The sequence below is a fragment of the Pezoporus occidentalis genome, unplaced genomic scaffold (genome assembly GCF_034315485.1).
Source record: "Pezoporus occidentalis ecotype Australia unplaced genomic scaffold, CSIRO_AGI_Poc_V1 ctg196, whole genome shotgun sequence".
NCBI classification, from domain to species: Eukaryota; Metazoa; Chordata; class Aves; order Psittaciformes; family Psittacidae; genus Pezoporus; species Pezoporus occidentalis.
In genome coordinates, this window is record NW_026913811.1 from 1,301,144 (window position 1) to 1,321,938 (window position 20,795).

General features: G+C 40.9%; 1 protein-coding gene across 1 annotated transcript; it reads left to right on the forward strand.

Moving 5' to 3' along the window:
* Positions 1 to 2,919: 2,919 nt before the first annotated feature.
* PHAX (phosphorylated adaptor for RNA export) lies at positions 2,920 to 15,365 on the forward strand. Its single transcript, XM_062617434.1, has 5 exons — positions 2,920 to 3,114; positions 6,474 to 7,093; positions 9,727 to 9,847; positions 11,704 to 11,787; positions 13,805 to 15,365. The coding sequence occupies exons 1-5, from the start codon at positions 3,010 to 3,012 to the stop codon at positions 14,072 to 14,074; spliced, it is 1,200 nt and encodes a 399-aa protein (XP_062473418.1). The 5' UTR covers positions 2,920 to 3,009; the 3' UTR covers positions 14,075 to 15,365.
* The last annotated feature ends 5,430 nt before the right edge of the window (positions 15,366 to 20,795 follow it).

Consider the following 20,795-nt stretch of genomic DNA (forward strand, 5'->3'; position numbering starts at 1 on the left):
CTGCCTCCTTCCCACCACTGAGCATCCACAGATGGTCTAGGGCCTGGCAGAGCTGTGGGTGCACGATGCTGCCATGGCTGCAGAGAGAAGAGGCAGAAGGTGAGCTGGAGGGGGTCTCCCTGGGGTCTCCACAGGCAGAGCCCTGTCCCCCAGCTGCCATTGGGATAGGCATTGGTGTATCCAGCACCCAAGTCCCAGGTCCTGGGGCTGATGCCATGGGTCCCTGCCCTCATCCCAAGGCCAGGGCTGGGGCACAGGCAGCTGGGCCCTGAGGGTGGGTCTTACTGCATGTTAGCAATGACCAGCTCCTCCTGGAGAAGAAAGCACCTCACGCCTCTCTTGCTGCCCTGGGTCAGCTACACATTTGTGCTCAGCACTGGCTCATGTCAGTGACAGCCTCCCTGCAGGGCCCAGAGCGGTGGCATGAGCAAAGCCACTGCTGTGGGGCCCAACTGTGGCTTGTGTTCCTGAGCTGCATGTGAGGGGAGCCCACCTGGAGCCACAGCAGCAGCTTTCCTGGCCCATCCTGCTGGGACAGGAGAACTCTAACCCTGCATCAAGGTTGCAGCCCAGCTGGGCACAGGGAGAATGGCAGCAAGGTGCTGGTGCCAGTGCCAGTGCTGTAGCAGTGCTGCGTGGCCTCCCCCAGCACTGCTCTGGGGCAGTACAGCTCTGTCCTGCCAGCACTGGTGGCTGTTGGCTCCAACTGACCAAGCTGCTGACCACAATGCAGAGAGGGTGGGTCCTGGCAAGGCACTGGCCCTGGGAGGCTCTCTCCACTGTGGCCATGTCTGGCTTGCCCTTGGGAGCCCAGAGCAGAAACAGCAGATGGAAGGACCACCACCCTTCACCTACTGCCATGCTTTGTCCACTGCAGCCCAGGATGCAGTCAGCTGCCTTCACCCTGAGGGCACTTAGCCAGCTCCAATTGCTCAGCCCCTTTCTCCAGCTGGTCAAGGTGCCTCTGGTTGGCAGCATGACCCTCTGGCACATGAACTTCTCCTCCCAGTTGTGTGCTAACTGCAAGCTGTCCAAGGGTACACTCTGCCCCATCATCTGGATCACTGAATGTGAACAATACCTGCAGAGTGCCATGCAGGGGAAGAAGACATGCACCTGGATGTGATACAGCTTGACAACAGAGGTGGCTCAGAAATGGGTTTAAGGGGGTTTTGGTCTTCCTGACCTAACTGGTCCCAACCACATTCTAATAATTTTATCCTTGAATTAGGCAAAATGATCAGCCTGCACTTGATCAGAAAATTTTCTAGTGTTACAGAAAAATGGTATACCACACAGTCCTACAGAACAACAAACAACAAATACCACTCAAAATGCCAGAAGGCTCAGTGATGGGGTTGTCTGAGATCCCGAAGAAAGACAGAGTCTCTGGGGCCAGAACTGGAGCTCTGAAGACTGCAAAGCTCCATCCAGGTGCTGTGTGCTCAAGAAGAAAGCTAAAAATAAAAATGTCTTTAATTGTCTGTGGCTGGAATTCAATTCAGATTTTTATTTACAGGAAATAACACTTTGAGCACTTTAGTAACTGGTCTGCTCCATCATCTCTGCTGACATTACCTGCAGGACGAACATACACACTGCCAAAACACTGCTTTTCTTTTCCCTTATTTGTTGACCACTGACCATCACAGTCTATCACTGAAGTAACCGCTCATTTTCTCAAGTTCAGATTAAAGGATGCCTAGCAGCAATCTCTTAAGTCTTTCCATTTATGTAGCACATCAACTGGGTAAAACACCTGTTCTTAGACAAAAGATAGTAGCATGATTTCTTGTCTTTATCAAGAAGCAGTATCCATGAAAATTTGTGGAGACATGACAATCAAATGGATTTTTCTGAGATAAGTGAGCATAACTCTTCATCTCCATGAGCAGAGATGTAAAATGTGCACTGTATTTAAATTTCTAGAGATGCAGGCCTACCCTCACATGAAATTGTCTATCTATATCTGTTTATATCACCTGGGAATACTGGACATTTGGTCCATCTGACCAATGCTGTCTATATTCATTCATCACTTTCACACTCACATCTCTACTGTTTTATTCTTTGGTCACCAAATACCATCTCATTTATGTGTCATTACACACAAGGTCGGGAGAGAGTTTAAAGTCCATGACCAGACCTCTTTAGTTGGTCACACAAGTTCTGAACAGAAATTTGTCAGCCCGTGGTAAATAAAAATAGCTCAATTTCAGAATACCAATCCCTTAATCGAACATCACCTAATATGCAGTGTCCTGTCTTAAAGATCCAGATACAGCCTCGGGGAGTGACATTTTGTTTTCCAGTGCACAAATGAAGGCTTGAATCACACATAAACAAAAGCATTATACTACATAGTAATTTACATTGTAAAGGGAACCAGGGAGGTCATTTATTTCCTCTTCACTAGCAGGGAACAAGACGTTTCTCCCAGCTTCTAGGGGGTTTTGAGTGACACTGCAAGTAGATATGCTTTTCTTCCACGATTTGTGAAGAAATGCCCCAAGGTTCTGCTGTCGAGATCAAAACGGACCATCTTACTAACTCGATAATACAACAACTGCTTCCTGTTGTTGTTTCCGTTTCCCTCGGTGCGGACGAACCGCACACGGCACCCGGTACCGAGAGCCCTCCCAGCCGCCCTGGGCAGGCGGCGAAGCCGTCTTTCCTTGTGCAGCACCGCGCATTTCCTCTACTGCAACGGCGACACAAGGCGGCAGAACACCGGCACGGAGCGCTACCCCAACCACAGCACCCGCCTGCCGCTCACAACATGGCGGCGCACTCCAGCCGCTCCCCCTTCTCCCGTCACATATCCCCCACGAATCTCCCTTCCCTTCTCCCCCTTCCCGCCCTCCCACCCGGTCGTCGGCGCTCCCGACACGCACCACGGCCTTCGTCACCATCGCCCCCTTCCCTATTGGTGGGAGGGAGGTGCCACGGTTGCGCCCGCACCGTTTTTCCCGGCTCGTCGCCGCGCTTTGGCGTTCCGGCGGTGTTGAGATGGCGCTGGAGGTGCGGAGCATGGAAGACGATGTGGAGGACGGCGAGCTCTCTGACTCGGACTCCGATATGCCTGGCGTCGGCTCCCCCGGGCACCGGCAGCAGGTGAGGAGGGCCAGGTGGCAGGCGGCGTGGCCTGGGTTCCAGTAGGAAGGCCCGACCGGGAGAACGCAGCGAGAGGCCCGACCGGCGCCCCTGATGCCCAGCCGAGCTTGGCGGTGCTGAGCGCCTGCGGAAGGGTTTCCGGCCCTGCGGCTGGGCATCAGGGGCCCTTCCTCAGGACTCAGAGATCGCTCTGGGCTCAGGAACGGGCGTGTGTCCCCGGTGCCCCCTCTTGGGAAGCTCGCACGATGCGAGGCGGGGTGGTGGAGTTGTTGTTGCGGCTGGGCTCTGAGTTTGGTGAGCCGAGGAGAGCGCTCACCGATACCGCCGGCCCCTGCAAGAGCAACAGAATAACCCGTAGTAGCAAGCATGCCGAGTGCCGGCCGCTGCTTTCCCTGGGCTTCACGACTCCTGCACCTGTGAATAGCTGAAATGTTATTTGTTGCCGAGTGTCTCAGTGTTTTCAGGTTAGAGTGGGTTATGGAGTTCATGAGGAATTCATGGTGGTGTCCGGGCAGGAAGAGACTTCAAAATAAGATAAAACAGTATACGATGCTCCGTATGTAAGGATGTTTATTTTCTGTAGTTATTTTGATTTATTAGCAATATAGTTCTGGGAGGTGTAGCACAAAATAAGTTATTCTAAATATGGGATTTTTTTTGTGTTTTGTGTAGAATCATAGAATGGTTAGGGTTGGAATAGACCTCAAGATCACCTAGTTCCACCCCTCTTGGCACAAGCATACCTCATACTAGACCATGGTGCCCAAGGCTTTGTCCAACCTGGCCTTGAATACTGCCAGGGATGGGGCAATTATCAGTTCTTTGGGCAGCCTGTTCCAGTGCCTCACCACCCTCACAGTAAAGAACTTCTCCCTTATATCTAACCTGAACTTCCCCTGTTTCAGTTTGAACCCATTACCCCTTGTTCTGTTGCTACAGTCCCTGATGAAGAGTCCCTCCCCAGCATCCCTATAGGCCCCCTTCAGATACTGGAAGGCTGCTAGGAGGTCTCCACGCAGCCTTCTCTTCTCCAGGCTGAACAGCCCCAACTTCCTCAGCCTGTCTTCTTACAGAATACATTTTAAATTAAAGGTTTGTAGTTCATAACGTGATAAAATTAGTTGAAGACCTGTGGTTTTTGTTTGCTAATAGGAGGATGAAGAAATGGTGCTATAATGGTGGTGAAAGCAGTAAGGTTAAATAAAGTTGATTTTTGGTGCTTTATTTTTTTTTAATTTCACCTGAGATTAAAGGGAGAGAGCCCATTTCTAAAAATCATATGTTGTGGTTTAAGGGAGAAGGGAAAAGAAAACAATGACCACAAGTGATGTACAGTATGATTGCTTACGACACACCGACCAATAACCAATCCGACCAGAGCAGCGATCTGGGCTTTCCAGGTGACTCCCCCAGGTTTATATGCTGGGCATGATGTGCTGTATGGAGTACCCCTTTGGCTAGTCTGGCTCAGGTGTCCTGACTGTGCTTCCTTCTGGTTTCTTGTGCTGCTCCTGACTGGCAGAGCATGAGACTGAAAAGCCTTTGATTGGAGTAACCATTACTTAGCAACAGCTAAAACCATCAGTGTGTTATCACCACTGTCCTCATGCTAAAGTTGAAAACGCAGCTCTGCACCACCTACTAAGAAAGAGAAAAATAACTGTTAGAGCTGAACCCCGGACATTGGGGGTTAGCACCTAACTTTAGGATAGGAAACCGACTGGGGAAAAAAATGGAATTATGAGTAATGAAAATTCTTACCACAGATTAGCACAGCCAGCATGGCTGAAAGTTTCCAGCAATTGGGAATAAGAATTTTGGGTTATGTTACCTGTGGTGCTTTTGCAGGTTATGCAGATTTGAGCAGGCTTGGCTGTAATGTTTATTTCTCAGGTGTATGGGGAAATAACATTTTGTGAGTATTTTTATAGCAATGGGAGTCTTTTTTTTTGTGAAGTATGTTGAAACTTTAGGGGGTTTGTCCTAATCAGTTTAGAAGCCATAGTGAGTCTGTGCTTTGTTGGCTTAAAGGAAGCAAACCCCAGTTTGTAATGTACTAGTGTCCCCAGCTGATGATGTGCGGTCCTGGTTGACCCAGACTCACAATGCACTGTTAGCTTCTCAAAGTCTGAGCAACATCCAAGTTTTGTGGGTTTGTTTTTGGTTTCTTTTGGTCATTTTTTCTTCTTCTTTGAGTCTCTGGGAAGACTGTTGTTGCAGGTGTCCAGGTCCAACTGGAGAAAACCCCAGTGTCGGACCCTGTTTCAGCCTGTGATCCCAAGAGTGAAATTAAGACACAAATGAGGTCAAGTACCTTTATTGATCAGTTGGTGTATTACAAAAAGAGAGTTATTACTAAAGGGGATAGTGATAGGACAGATTGGAAAAATGATGAAAATGAAGCAAGGATTCGGGGTGCAGTGAGAGAGAGTGGATCCAGTGGTGTCCCAGGGATCTGTCATCATTGGTGGTGGGAGCCCTTCAGGAATCGTAGCTGATATCAGAGCGGTGTCCCCCAAGAGTCCGCAGTAGTCATCGGAGGTGGGTGGCCTTGTGAAGGCAACCTTCTCGAGTCATCCATTTGAAGGTAGGCAGTGGAGTGTGTCTCGTGGAGTTGCCCTCATGGTGATGTCTTATGGAGGGTGCCCCTCAGGGTCCACAGTAGCCATTGGTGGACAGATTACTTTTTCTCCCCCTTTTCTAATGAGTTGGGGGGAGTACCTCTGTTCTTCATGTCTTGTCTTGCATGTTCCTGGTGGACCATTTTCCCTCATCTTGCAGTCAGCTCTTCAGCTGCAGGGGTCTGCAGCAATTGTTGGAATAATGGGTAGCAACATCACACACCAGTCCTCGAGGTAATGGATGCAAGAGTCTTAGCTCTTTCCCACTCATCCCTCGGGCAATGGATATTGGAATCTTAACTCCTCCCACCTATCTCTTTTGTCTCTGAGACAAAAGATAGGTGGAATCCCATCTCAGTTTCTCATACCGATCTTTACGACAGTGGAGTCTGATTTCAGATCAGTCTTTCATAGCAGATCTCTAATTTTGACCTCTTTGAAACTGAAAAAAATTTCTTTGCAGATAAAAAAAAAAAAAACAAACCAAAGCACCATGCTAAATTGCTGTGGTGGTTTGGTTTTTACGTTTTTGAAAGTGCTGTGCATATTGTGTCTTTGTCCAATTTGGGAATTTTAGTAGTTTTTCCAGTCTCATAATAATTTTAATTTCATTCAGCAAAGATGACGTTAAGTGACTCCTGTGAGATCAATGAGCTAATCAAATCTTTGTTGTGATTTGACAGCTGTTTTGATTTACAAGAGTTATTAAGTTAATGGACATTTACTTTTTCATTTCAGAATTCACTTGATGGCAATGATTTGGGCAGACCATTCCAGAACAGCATTTCATCATGTGCACTAAGTGTTCCTTACCGAACAACCAAAAGTGTAGATTCAAGTGATGAAAGCTTTTCTGAATCTGATGATGACAGCTGTCTGTGGAAACGAAAGCGACAAAAATGTTTCAACTTCCCTCCTGCTAAATCTGAGCCTTTTCAGTTTAGCCACAGCCACCAAAACCAAACTGCTGTAGGTGGCAAGAAGGTCAACAACATCTGGGGTATGGTGCTCCAGGAGCAGAATCAGGATGCAGTGGCTAATGAACTTGGAATTCTAGGCATGGATGGTAGTATTGACAGAAGCAGGCAGTCTGAGACTTACAATTATTTACTAGCTAAAAAGCTGATGAAGGAAGCTCAGCAAAAGGAGGCAGAGACTTTGGATAAAGAACTGGATGAATACATGCACGATGATAAGAAAACATTGCCAGCAGAAGAAGAAAATGGACAAGGCTCTGTTAGACGGAAGCGACCTCTGAAAGACAGACTAGGTGAAAGACAAGAAATGAAATATAAAGGAAGATATGAGATAACAGAAGAAGATTCAGAAGAAAAAGTGGCAGATGAAATCGCTTATCGGTGAGTTTAGTAGCAGCATATCTTCACTTCTGTAAGTATTGGTAAACTATTGATGTAAAAGAAGAGGGAAGAAGAAAAACTTTCTTGCTTTTAAATATGTAAGATGGCATTGAACATTACAAGCAGTGTGAGTGTCTTTCCAAAATCCTAGGATTAAAATGCAGCATTATGGCTAGCTTCTTGTAGAAGCATCCAGTAATACTGTCTAATTTATTCTTTTTTTTTTTTTTTTTCCTCTTTAAGGTCTGCCAAAATATTCTGTTATTTGAGAACAATGGCAAGGAAAAATATCTGTTTCTCACAGTACAGATTTAGTAATGGGGCTATTTTTAGGAAATACTTTGTGAGTGAAAATGTGTATTTGGAGTTGGACACCTTCTGTGGTCACCGTAAAAATCTGGCTAAGTTATAAAACTTTTGAAATTATAGCTTACTTGCTATGTAGTGTTTAGGAGAGCACAGCTTCTGAAATACATATTCTTAATGTGGAACATGCTTGTCTGAAGAAAACGTTTGCTGCCGTTGTAATGAAGGGCTGTACCAAGGTTAGACAGTAGCACTGAAATCAACTTGTTTCTTTCTATGTTGTGAAACTGAGCTGCAGTTCTGTGTTCATTTATGAAAGCCAGTGTAGGGGTTAAGAAGTTCTGGCTGTATGCACACTACCCCCATCCAGTTCTTTTCACAGTCCTGCTATTTAGTTATTGTACATGAGCTGAGTCACAGTTTAATTTACCTGTCCAGAAGCCTGTTGCCTTCTTTTTTTCTTTTTTATCTTTTAAAGTGCTAGTTTGCAGACAGATTTGTCTCCTGAGCCAGTTTGCTGCATAATTTCCCAAGGGAGGGAGACGCTTTGCAGTCACGCTTACTCTAGATTGACTTAAACTGCCACAGAAGAACATTATGTTAAACAGGGAACAAGAGTTTAAGGATTTACTGATAGCTTGACTTTTAAATAAAGCATGGGTTTATTGGTCACTGTTGTTTTTACATGTGCTACTTAGTATGACCAGGTGCTGACATACAGCAATTAGACAATTGTTGTTGTCAGTTCTCAGTGTCTTATTTATGAATCTGAAAACTTTGAGCATGTCTTTTGTAATAAACTTCTCTTTGCTCTATTGAGCTTCATCAGAGTAAGGCAGAAGCCTGTCTTCCACAATTTTGTAGCAATAGCAGTGATGGACTCCATCAGTAGGATTGTGGTTATACATGTAACAGCAGTATTCTTTCATCTGTGGTGTGCTATCTGTGCCTGGATTCATACCTTTTTTTTGTGCTGGCCCAGACAGTGAACTAAAATCAACGAGTTTTTCTGGCCATGTTATGCCATTTGTTGTCTACCTCACTCAGTTCCTGTTGCAGTGAACAGCTGCTGGTTAAAGCGCCCATACCGGAGGATTATGCAGGGCCAGAACGAACACTAGGTGGGGATTTGATCGTTTAAACTGCCAGTGCTGCTAACACAAGGTCTATTTAAACAGCTTTCTAAGGAGTCCTGGTTATCTCGAATTCTCTGCATCTTTGAGAAATATTTTCATCTCTTCCAGTAAGCCACAATTTAGAACTCAGTTATATGAAAAGGTTGGGCAATCCTTTTCATGACTGGGGCAATTGTCACTAAAAAGTGGGGTTTAACATTTAATTTCAGTCATACAGTTGAAGCAGCTGAAGGTAGCCTGGGTGATCTAAATAGTTCCTCACTATGTTCAGACACCTTCTATATGCAGTTATTGTAGCACATGCAACTTTATAGCATAGTAATGTCATCATTTGAAGAGATGAGGCTTGCCCGTTGTCTTCAAGAAATTTTGGTAATGATGGTGGTCTGTTGGTCCCCAGAATGTAAAACCACTGAGCTGTGTTGCTTAGGACTGAAGTGCTTAGTGAGAAGCTTTGTCATTAAAAAATGAGAATTAGCATTTGAACTCTTGCTCTGGGCAAGTGGTATTGATTTGTGGGCTTACAGTGTTTTCCAGTAGGAGTGTACATACTTTGTAAGCTTTTTTCCTTCATGCAGACTGACAACAAAATTTTCTGTATGAAGTCATTTTTACTAACAAGAGAATACAATTTAACTTGGTAATACTGCAGTATTTTTTTTTCTTGTTTGCATTTTATATGTTATCTTGGATTAATCAACAGGCTGATTTTTACTACATTTTTTTTTTACTATTGTCTGAATGGCACATGATAAAGGGGAACTTTTACACTTACTGTTGTGTCTGAATAATTGTTGGTTTAACTGTGAAGTTGCTGCAATTTTAACTGTTAAATGCACAACAGAATTTAGTACTTTAATTTCAGAGATTTGTATAGCAGTTTCTTACTTGGTTTAATCTTTCACATGTCTGTGGCAGGAAAACAGTAACTCAAGACATTTTCACTGAAATAAAATTTAAAATGCATGCTTTAGAAAAAAAACTATCCCTCAGAAACTTGGTACTTTGAAGTCTGATTCAAGAAGTCATTGAAACACATTTAAATATACAGATCTTTAATTTTAGCAGAGGTTCATGTTTCACAGAATTAATTACTCATTATGGAACTTCCGTGGTCTGTTTTACTCAAGAAATTAAATATACCTTTTTTTCTTTTTTTTTCCCCCCCCCCCCCCCCCCCCCTCCTCCCAGCCTTTGTGAGCCAAAGAAAGATTTAATTGCCCGGGTAGTGAAAATAATTGGGAAGAGGAAAGCTATTGAACTGCTTATGGAAACAGCTGAAGTGGAACAAAATGGTGGACTATTCATAGTGGTAAGAAACATGAGGTGTTCTGGGTTTGTGGGTGAGGAGACACACAACACACACAACTTGCAGAATCTTTATGTAGGGCCATTGCACAGCTTTCTCATTGGCCAGGTTCTCACACAGTTTCATGGCCGTCCCTTGCCATGAAACTCACTTAACAAATATTAAGGTAATTGTCCAGCAGGATTTGAGTGAACAATAACATGAATGAACCTGGGAATTATCCAATGTTTTGTACTGAGATTAGTAACTAATTCGCAGTTACAACATTGTATTTGTTACCCTGCCTCCCTTTGGAATCTTTCAGCAGAGAGCTAAGTGGGATAGGTTCTGAAGCTTGAATAAAAAACTGTGACGTTAGGATCCATGTGAAGTTTCTGGCACATTTCTTCAGTAAGTCAGATAGGTCGGTGCTGCCAAACGTGTATCTACTGGGTTAGTTAGTGTGCCATCAGAGTTCGCCGTACTCAGCAGTGAGCATTTCTAATGTCGTGTTCTAAGAGTAGCTTTCAAAAGGGAATGTCAGCTTTATTAGAGAACCTTTGGCTTGTGTATCAGTAGAGCAAAACTGAGTACTGAGTTCTATTAAAAATCATGAATACTCTTCTTGGAATTTCTCGCTATGTTGGGGTGTTTTTATTATTTAATAATGAGCCTCACTGCAAAAGTTCAGAAGAAAAAAAAAGGGAACTAGTGAGCACTTTCAGGCATTTGTTTATAATTTGTCTTTTAAGTTCCAGCACTAGAAGCAGAGAAGAGGAAAGGGGATGATTAAAAAAACCACACACACACAAAAAAAAACACCCCAAGAAGACAACAACTTTACAGCTACCAGGTTGTCTTAGAAGCAGTCTATTGTCTTGAAAGATTAAAGTACTTACTGACAAGTGCTAACCAAGGAGATGAAAGGACACCACCCCTGGTGGCATAGGTTTCTTTGGCTGCAGATCAGAGCACACTATTTGAAAGGCAGATCATACTGTTTTTTCTTTGTAGGGAATTTCTGCTGGTAGCAGATGCCATATACTTTTATCATCCTGTTTCAGGGACATTAAAAATTACCTTCTCTGTTTTTAGAACTTTTGGATTTTGTTTTACTTTGTTATTTAGCAGAAAGTAACATGTTTAGTACAGTATCAGAGCACTGGAGTAGCAGTTCAGCTTCGTAGACTGCAAAGGGCAGTTGGGTAGTAGTATAGTAATTAGTGCTTGTAATTTACAAAGGTTTCAGAGCTGAGTCCATTCATGCTTCATTGTGGTATGGCATATTGCACTGCTGCTGTTACAGTAAAAACTGTTAAAGCATGGAACTAATGTGGGGAGAAACTACAAAGTATGCGTTGCATTCCTACCTAGGCAGAAATGCAAAATCCTGGAGATATGCAGATAAGTTGTAGAATTGCAGAGTACAATAAAAAAAAAAGTGATCTATGTAATTTTATTAAATTAATTTTTTGATGTTTTACTGGTCTTGTATGTCATGAATGTTGTGAATATTCAGCCTAGCGTATACGTTATTGTAGATCTTTGTGATAGTTGTTAGCATACTATTCGCATTTTATTTCTTTACTGCCAAAATCAGTTTTGGTATGTACCTGAACAGTTTGGTATTATATTCTAGAGCAAATTTTTTTGCAACCTTGTAATTTACCTACCCAAATGTACTAACCTGTTTTTTGACCTTTTTATGACTAGTTCAGTCAGAAATAAAACATAGCCAGGGTTGGTTTTATGTAAAACCTCACCCAGCAGAACATTTTTTGTTACTCCGTCTCAATACAGAGAATCATCTTAGATGCTGTATTTATATCAACACTTACATATTTAGCTTGCTATTATGTATTTGTTCTTTCCCTATGAAGAATGGCACTCGGAGAAGAACACCAGGGGGCGTTTATTTAAACCTGCTGAAGAACACACCTAGTATAAAAGAAGATCAAATCAAGGTAAAATTGTCAGGAGTGCAAATGATGGTCCAAAGGATTTACTTTTTTTCCTACGAGAAATGTTGATTTAATCTCTTTCAGCTTCTACCGCAACTAACTCTATATTGCAAAGAAACCAGCTTTTCATATTCAGAATTTATGGGGAGTGTAGGGGGGCTGGGAAGATGAATTACCGTTCATGCTAGGTAGTGAGAACGCCTCTTACATGTTACCAGTCACAAAAACCTGTTGAGGATGTCGAGAGTGTAGAATCTGAAGAGATGAACATTGGATTTTTTTTTTTTAGTTTGTGTATACCTTACAGCAATGATATCTACAGATGTATTTCTGGCTTTTGGAGCTCTCTGTCATGGTGCATGAATTGAACACAGTTCTCTTAACAGAATACTTTTTTCCTATATAGCTCCAGCTGTAGTGCCAGGCAGTATTTCCAATAAAGTTAGATACTGGTCTGATCTTAGTCTGAATTGCTCACTGGCATCATCTCACCAAATCAGCTTTGTCAGCTTGTAAATATTATTGCCTTTCTTTTTAAGGTATGAAGTAGACTTAGATGGTATTTTTTTCATTTAGTTTAAACAACTTGACTTGGTTTTGGGGTCTTTTTGAAGGTTTGGTTGGTTGATTTTTTTTATTTTTTTTTTTTCTAGCTTCATTGAAGCTTTTGGTAAAAGAAATACTTATTTTGCTACTACACCTCACTCTGCATACTATCCTAACCTTTTGTACTGGGAATTGAGAAACAAATCAAAGTAAACTGTCATTTTAGGTTTTAAAAGAAAATTTAAAAAAAAAAAACAACAATCTTTCATAGCTTAAAGTGGTCACAAAAAGTTGCAAGTTTGATTGTAAAAAAAAAAAAAAAAAAATGCTCTCCCACACGTCTTCCATGCCCTTGTACTTTTGTGTCTCATTCTTCATTTGGTGATTCTGGCCAGTGTTTAATGAGGCAGCAGTTTTCACTAAACGAACTTCACTGATGGTATGAGACTTCATTTGTTGTACAAAACTGTGGTAAAAATGTGTAATCCTGTCATCATGGAGGTTGTCATGTATACCAGCATCACAGATTTGCGTGTCCTTTGCACTTGGCTTGCAGCTTTTAGGGAGAAGAAAATAACCGGAGAAAGAGGGGTATGTAGCAGCATTTAGTTCTGCTACATTCCTTCAAATATAGAGGAAACTTGTAGCAGTCGTAAAATGCAGTAGAGAAGATGTTAATGAGGTTCACAACTGCTTGACAGTACAGATAATGAGATATGAACTCAAATATCAGTTCTGGAGGAAATTTTTTTCAAGTTGTGATAAAATATTTGGTCACATTTCCTCAATAGGTCCCTCCATGTGGCAGTGTGATTCTCTGGTCTACCACCCGTTCCTCCCAGTTTTGTATCACCAGCACACTTGAAGTGAAAACTTAATGATGCTTATTTACATATACTATGGGATTGCTGAGAATTTATGTAATAAAATAATTTATCATAGAACACCAGGTTGGAAGGGACCTCAGTGATGATCTAGTCTAACCTTTCTTAGCAAAAGCACAATCTAGACAAGATGTCCCAGCACCCTGTCCAGCTGAATCTGAAAAGTGTCTAATATTAGAGAATCAACCACTTCCCTGGGGAGGTGATTCCAGTGGCTGATAGTCAAGAATTTCCCTCTTGTGTCCAGTTGGAATTTCTTTTTTTTTTTTTTTTGTACCCTTCCTTTTTCCTTGTAAAAAAGGAATCTCCATCTTCTTTGTAGCCACTCTTTAAATACCGGAACTTGATGATAAGATCTTCCCTGAGCTGCCTTTTCTCTGTGCTTAACAAACCCTGTTCTCTGAGGCTTCCCAGTCCTTTTATCATCTTTGGGGCATTTTCCTTAAGTGCAGTCTATCCTCATGCTTCTGTTATCAATAATGTTAGTTAAATATTACTGAACAATATTTGTAATTTATTATTTTAACTGTTTTTCTTCAGGAAACACTAGTAAGCTGAATATGCCCAAATTTGTTTTGTTTTCTTTCAAGGAAATATTCTACCTGGAGAACCAAAAGGAGTATGAAAACAAAAAAGCTGCTAAGAAGAGGAGAATACAAGTTCTAGGAAAGAAGATGAAAAAAGCCATAAGAGGGCTCAACCTGCAAGAATATGATGATGCATCTCGTGAGACTTTCGCTAGTGATACGACTGAAGCTCTGGCTTCCCTGGATGATCTACAGGAGGGGCATCACGAAGCAAAGATGGACCCTGAAGATATTATTGAAATTGATAATGCTCATGATTTGGAGATCTTCTAGTTACTAATGTTCTTGATAACAAAGTCTCTGTAAAACATGTTAAATTAGCTGGTTTATAATCCTATGACTTCTTTCCATAACCTGCAAAAACATGGCAAATATTAGATGCTGAAGAACATCTAATAATTCTTAGCTAAATTCTACAGCATGGAAGATTCCAATTGTCCTATTATTTGTTTGCTGAGTCCTCAAAATGATTTTAAAATTTTTCTAGGTAACAGATCTGCATCACCATGTTTCTCCCTTAGGAAATTTTTAGTCACGTTAGCTATGTTTTAGATTAAAATCAGAATTAAAGCTATGATTTAATCAAATACATCAATTTTAATTTGTTGAGGCTGTCAAAGTCATGAAGTGAGCAGTGCTCCTTGATACAGTTGAACAGGAAAATCCAGTATAAAGTTAGTCTTGATAGAAAAGATCTTGTGTGCCTGTATGCAGTATGTTCGTAAGAATACCAGAGTTATAGAATTAAAGACCTGTAAAAACAGATTGTTTTTTAAAAGTCACTGACCATTAAAATTGTGTTTGTTTCACAAACCAATCTTGTAAATAAGCACTGTTGAGCAGTGTATGTTTGAAATTTCTGCAGCGGTTTAATCCTTTTTATTATAATAGTAGCTTGAGATTCCTGCTTGTTCTGTCTAGACTTTTACCATGATTAGACACACACACATCTTCAATCTTTTTGTTTGAAAACAAATATAACTGGATGCTTTCTGAGCAGTGAGATGTTACTAAGCTGTGTTTCCCTCAACGGTCTGTAGACTCCACATGCAAGTATAAACCTATTAACTTGCAGTTCTTGTTTCTATGCTTCTCACATGTGCAGTAGGATAGTTTGCATCTTGCAGAAGTTCTGAAGTTTTTAGTAGCAGGTGATGAGTTGTTTGTTTTGTTTTTTTTTTAACTTGATGCAGAACACTGGTTTCTAGGTTTGATTGAAGACAACTCCTGTGTTGTATGTCATTTTGAATATAGCTGAAAAGTGCAGCACTGATACGTATGGTATCTAAAACACTTTCTCACTAATAAGTTGTGCTCTCTCTGATTAGACACTTTTCCAGTATAAAATATTTATTAAGTATGAATGAATTCACTTTAAAACCTGTCAACAAACATCTGTATGTAAATTTTGTTAACCGGGAGTCATTGGACTTCAGAAGCAAACCATATCACTGAAACACATAGTGAAGTTATAATGAACAATTCATTACTGTCAAGAACTCTTAATCATATAGCACATTCCATTCTATGCTTCACTAAATTTAATTAAATATTGATTAAAGAATTTTGACTTTTCTGTGTTTGTATGTTCATGGGTGAGAGCTCCCTGGTGTTAGGAGGTTACTCGCCAGATGTGAAGCATGGCTTTGTTGGTAGTAGTTGCTGAAATAACAAAAGGTTTTGATTTGTTCATTAACTTCCCTAACAAAGCTGTGATGGTCAGAGTACTGAACTGATAACTCATGTATGGGAAACAAAACTTTATTAGTTTTCAACACTACCATTTGATCTTAGTTTTGGGAAATGCTTGGAAATGTCTTAATTTTCTGACTAGAATCTGCAAATTTTAGTGGTGATTTAAATTTTTTATTGTTATGAATTTACTACTAATGAGCTGTCTATTTTTTTAAATATTATTCATTTAAATGTTGATTTTCTTTTTTTTTTTTTTTTTTCAGGTGAAGAGTACCAAAACAATATGTGGAGTCTTCTTTTTAAGAAAAAGAAGATGACACAGTACCCATTACTCCTAGTGCCTGACTAACTGGCCTTTGCTTCTTCTGGTTTTCTTCTCTTTTCTTTCACTTTCAACAGAGTCCTTTCAAAAGGAACCCTGTTCAAAACAAGAAGCAAATAGTTTTCAGTCCTGTTACACCAGTGATTTTTTTCTTTGCCTTTGGTATATAAAAGATTGCATTAAGAAGCACCAGTTCTTATGTAGCACTGTAGTGGCTGCAGTTGAGCTTTGGTTTGTTAGTGGAGCCGTGGGGCTGATCCTACCCTGCTCTGCAGCCTGGCACAGACTCCTGCCCTCTTCTGTGGGATTCATCTGCATGTGGTGGCCCAGCAGTAGCCGTGTCATGAGTCCATGCATGACAGCATTTTGGGCTGCTTATCCAGCAAACCTTGTGTTGACTCTGGGCAGTGCTGGAGCTGAGGAGCCCAGGGCTTTGGAGCCTGGTGTTGCAGTCACCAGAGTTTCCAAAGGGACTGATGCAGATGTGCTGGAATGAGAGAGATCAGGCTGGTACATTCCTGTGTATTGCTACAGATCTGGCTCTTTGTATTTGGCACACGTGCTGGAAGGTGTTGAGAGGAATTCAGGCATGGTTGTTTTCATCTTCCTCATCAAGCAGCTTTTCGTTCCTTTTTTTTTTTTCCTTTTTTTTTTTTTTTCCCTCCTGAAAAACTACTGCAAGGGTATGAAGCATGGGTAAAACTGGAGGTTTTCTCCCCCATGTTCAATGTATTTAGTCTGTCCTGACCTGATGCTTTCAGAGATGTCAGCTCTGCATTTTTTGTCAGTTGAGTGTGACTTGTGACTAAACTGGTGTGGGGTGTGTTTTGTCATCTAGTAGCTGATGTTTATAGACAAAAAAATGCAGATACAAGGATGCTTTGTGTTACCAAGTTTCCTTGAGCAGATGTGGTTGAGACAACATCTGTACTGCAAATGTACTCTGTTGAGACAAATACCACCCTCAATCCCATATGCTGTAGCAGCCTAATAAGCTGTCTCTGTCCTGCCTGAAATGGACTGAGAATGAGGGAAATGTGGTCTGGTTTGAGAGCACAAAACTTGTTTGTAACCAAAGATTTTCTTCTTTATATCCTAAATTCAAATGAGAAAACAATGCTTTTTGGTATCCTATGTAAAATTAGTTAATGATTCAATTTCTTGCATATCATGAAAGCATCACTTTAATTGCAATATTGCAGATTCTTCTTCCCCTTCTGAGTAGATTGTCTCATTAAAATGTATTTGTGTGCTCCAGACCTATGAGCTGCTATTTGCCAAAATTCTCAGGCAATCATGGAAAGACCCAGTGCTGGCTACGATGCCTTGAAAAGAAGATATGAAGAATAATTTGAATTTAAAGATAGTGATAGTGAGATCAGAAAGTGTTTTTGTACTGTGTATGAAAACTTAATGGGACTTAAAAGTTGTCCCATATGCCCATGGTTCTGCTGGGTATCTGCAACATCTCTTACTGAATTTAGTTCCCGACATCAGGCGAGATGGCAATGCTTTTGCCATTCCTCTTCATAGTGGTAGCAGAACAATTCATCCTGAAGCTCGTTACTGTTTAAACCATGTCTAAATCTTATTCTGTTGGGTTTTGAGTTGTTTTTTTTTAATCATAAACCCCAGTGTGACTGGCTCCTTTGCTATGTTATGAGGAATGGCTAGAGACATTAGGGGTTACATTTGCTAAGGACTGTGGTTGCTGAAAGTACTGCCAGGAGAGTAGAGGAAGGGGAAAACAAGAATAACAGGGTATAATGGTTATAGGAAAAGTGAGATAACTACTTCAATTATGACAACTGCTGTTATGGAGAAGTTGAATTCTTTGTATTTTGTTAGAGTAAAGGTGTGGAGGGGTAGACTGAGTAATAATGAGTTTTCAAAAGACTTCTTTTTTGATCTGTCATAAAACTACAACAACCCTCATTCGTTATGTCCTTAACTTACGCCATCCTCTTCTGCTGTAGTTTCGACACAGGAGAGTCTGCCCGAGGCACTTTTTAAAGCATAGTTTATTTCAGTGTACGGAGGAGAATTGTATTCATGGCTCCAGTCAATATGAACTTACTTGGTACCCCACTCCAGTTCCTAAATCCTGCTGGTCAGCAGCACATCAGAGTTCAAGATTATTTCTGAGCTGTTGTGGTACTTATGTGGTTCTGGGAGCATGCAGTCTTGGCGCCTTTGCATCATGGTTTAAGGGATTCAAGAACCTGGTAGAAGCAATGGCTGTGGTTTCCTAGGACATCACCTCCTGGACTTGACAGGCAGCTGAAGAGCATGTTGCACAACAGCAGCCTTTGCAGCATCTGTGGCCCCTAGATAATTTGGACCTGCTGCATCCTGTCTGTGACCTGGCAGGCCCTAGGAAGTTCTTGCAGAACAAAGCTTCCCCATTATTTAGAAATGACACATTTGAAGCTTTCTCATGTCCTTATCCACTACACTGATAGATGCCACTTTTTCAGATCTGTAGAAGGAGGAAGGAGCACTCAACTGTGATGGATTTAACGTGGCTCAGTCAAACACATTTCTAAAATCATGGACATCCAGGCCTAAATACTGTCAAAAATGAGAAATGTGTTTCTGAAGTTATACAGGAGACTCTACACATAAGTTAGCTGTTCTAGATACTACCTTTTAGGTTTTTGTGGGTTGGTTGGTTGGTTGTTTTCATTGAGCAGAGAGATTATTTTTTTCAGTTATTAAGGCAAAACATTTTTATACCATTAAATAGATGTAGAAGCAGCTTTCTTATCTTGAAAACTTTTCACTGGATGCTTTTTCCCCCAGAAGCTCATTTCTGATTCAGGATATTAGCATTCCTGTTTGAAACATCATCCCTTTGAAAAGTGCTGTCATATTTTCCCAGAAGTTGCATTTTTTTAATTTGCCCCCACAAGTTTTTCATTTGCTCTATCAGTTTTTTTCAAATTATAGTACAGCTACTTAGAGTAATTTTACTTGCTGACAAGTTTTGTATTGACAACATTCAACCACTGGAATGTCTTCATTCAGCATAAAGAACTTGCTGAAATACATATACTGGGGCTCTGGAAGACACTTCATTCTTGGAGCACCCAGGAGAGAAAAATGAAAGATGAAAGAAAAAGCCTCCAAGGAAAAAAATAAATGCCTTGGTTAATATTAATTCTGGTGCCCTCATGCATTCCCATGTTTCCAGATACTGGGAAAATGTGATTGCTCTTGCACGCAAAGAAATTATTACCTGCTTTTTCCTTTTATAAACAAGCTGATATGGTATGGTATGTAATGTTTAAATGACATACAAAATTGCACCAAACTGTTGTAGACTATTTGCTCTATAAGAAAGAGAAAAGTAAAAACAAAAAACTTACCAGAACCCAAAATATGTTGGACTCACTCAGGATTTTGGCAGAAAAGCAGAATGTCCATGTAGATGTACGGGAGAGATGTAACAGCCCAATCCTATGTTGGGTCCTTCTGATAAAGTTCTGATGGCTTGCTTTTCTTCTGCCTACAACTGCTTGAAGTGGGCCTGCTCTTTTTTTTTTTTTCCTTGCCCTTCTGGAGATACTATTGTGACCCACTTCACCTTTTTACTTTGTTTTCTTTTTTTTTTTAACTTGTTTAAGCAGTATTCCTATTTCTCTGCCTAACTGATACATAAATAAAACACTCCCAAACCTTCTGTAGGAGAGATAGATTATTCCCAAGTTGACTACAGTGTAATTAAGATCTTCTGAAGGAAAAATTTCTTACACAGTCTCTGATGCCTCTTGAAGACAAATGCAGAAAGATGCTCATGGGCCATCGAGGAAATAGTGCTGAATATCTAAGTGAAGAATAAGCTGAAGTAAATGCAGGTATAACATAAATAAACTCCAGAAATAACAGCAGTTGGTTCCAGCCCTTCAAATGCCTCCTGTGTAGAGCTTTCAGCCCAAACCAGATGTATACATCTAAGAAGAGGTAGCTATCATTCAGTTTTGTCTTGTGACTCTCTTTCCACTTCAGTTATGTTATGTAAATAACAAATTGTCAAGCTGGAAGGTGGCAAGTGAGAAATCGAAAGAGAAATATCTTAGATTTTGCAAGGATTTGAGAATTTGTAAATTTTCCAGGAAGTGTTTTTAAATATCCTGGATACCTGTTTGATTTTTGCAGTACATAAAATCATAGAGTGATAGAATGTTAGGTTTGAGAAAGGACCTTAAGATCGTCTAGTTCCAGCCCCCCTGCTAGGGGCAGGGACATCTCACAGTAGACTATGTTGCCCAAGACTGTCCAGCCTGGCCTTGAACGCTGCCAGGAGTGTAGCATGTAACACTTCTTTGGGCAGCCCATTCCAGTGTGTCACCACCCTCACAGTAAAGAGTTTCCTCCTTATATCCAATCTAAACTTCCCCTGTTTAAGTTTTAACCCGTTACCCCTTGTCCTATCACTGCAGTCCCTGATGAAGAGTCCCTCCCCAGCACCCTTGTAAGCGTCCTTCAGATACTGGGAGGCTGCTATGTTACAAGTAAGTTTGTCTATTGTAATATTTTTCTAGACACTCTGTTATTTTAAAATATGATATGCTAAAGCTTAATTTTAGCTTACTTTCTTGAAAAGTGTGTTTTATTCCAAATTACTACTTCTTCATATTCTGTTTTGTAGCCAATCAAGTCTATTAAAATCCGGCGGAGAGAAGCTGGCTTCAAATCCACGTGTACTTACTAACAGAAATACAAAATTGCCACAGCAGCAAATGAGAAGGGCTTGTAAGATTCCTACATAATTACTATCCATTTAGTTTTGTGTACATAGAAATACTGATCTCCAAATAGTGTATTTTTTTCTAAAATCTAAAAAAGCTGCATTTATATTTACTTAGAAAAATATGTCTGCTATACCTTGTGCCTTGTTTTTTTCTTCCTGCAGAACTTTCATAATGGATAAAAGTGCATGGTTAGTACAACCTTCTTTTCTACAGAAGTTAATAA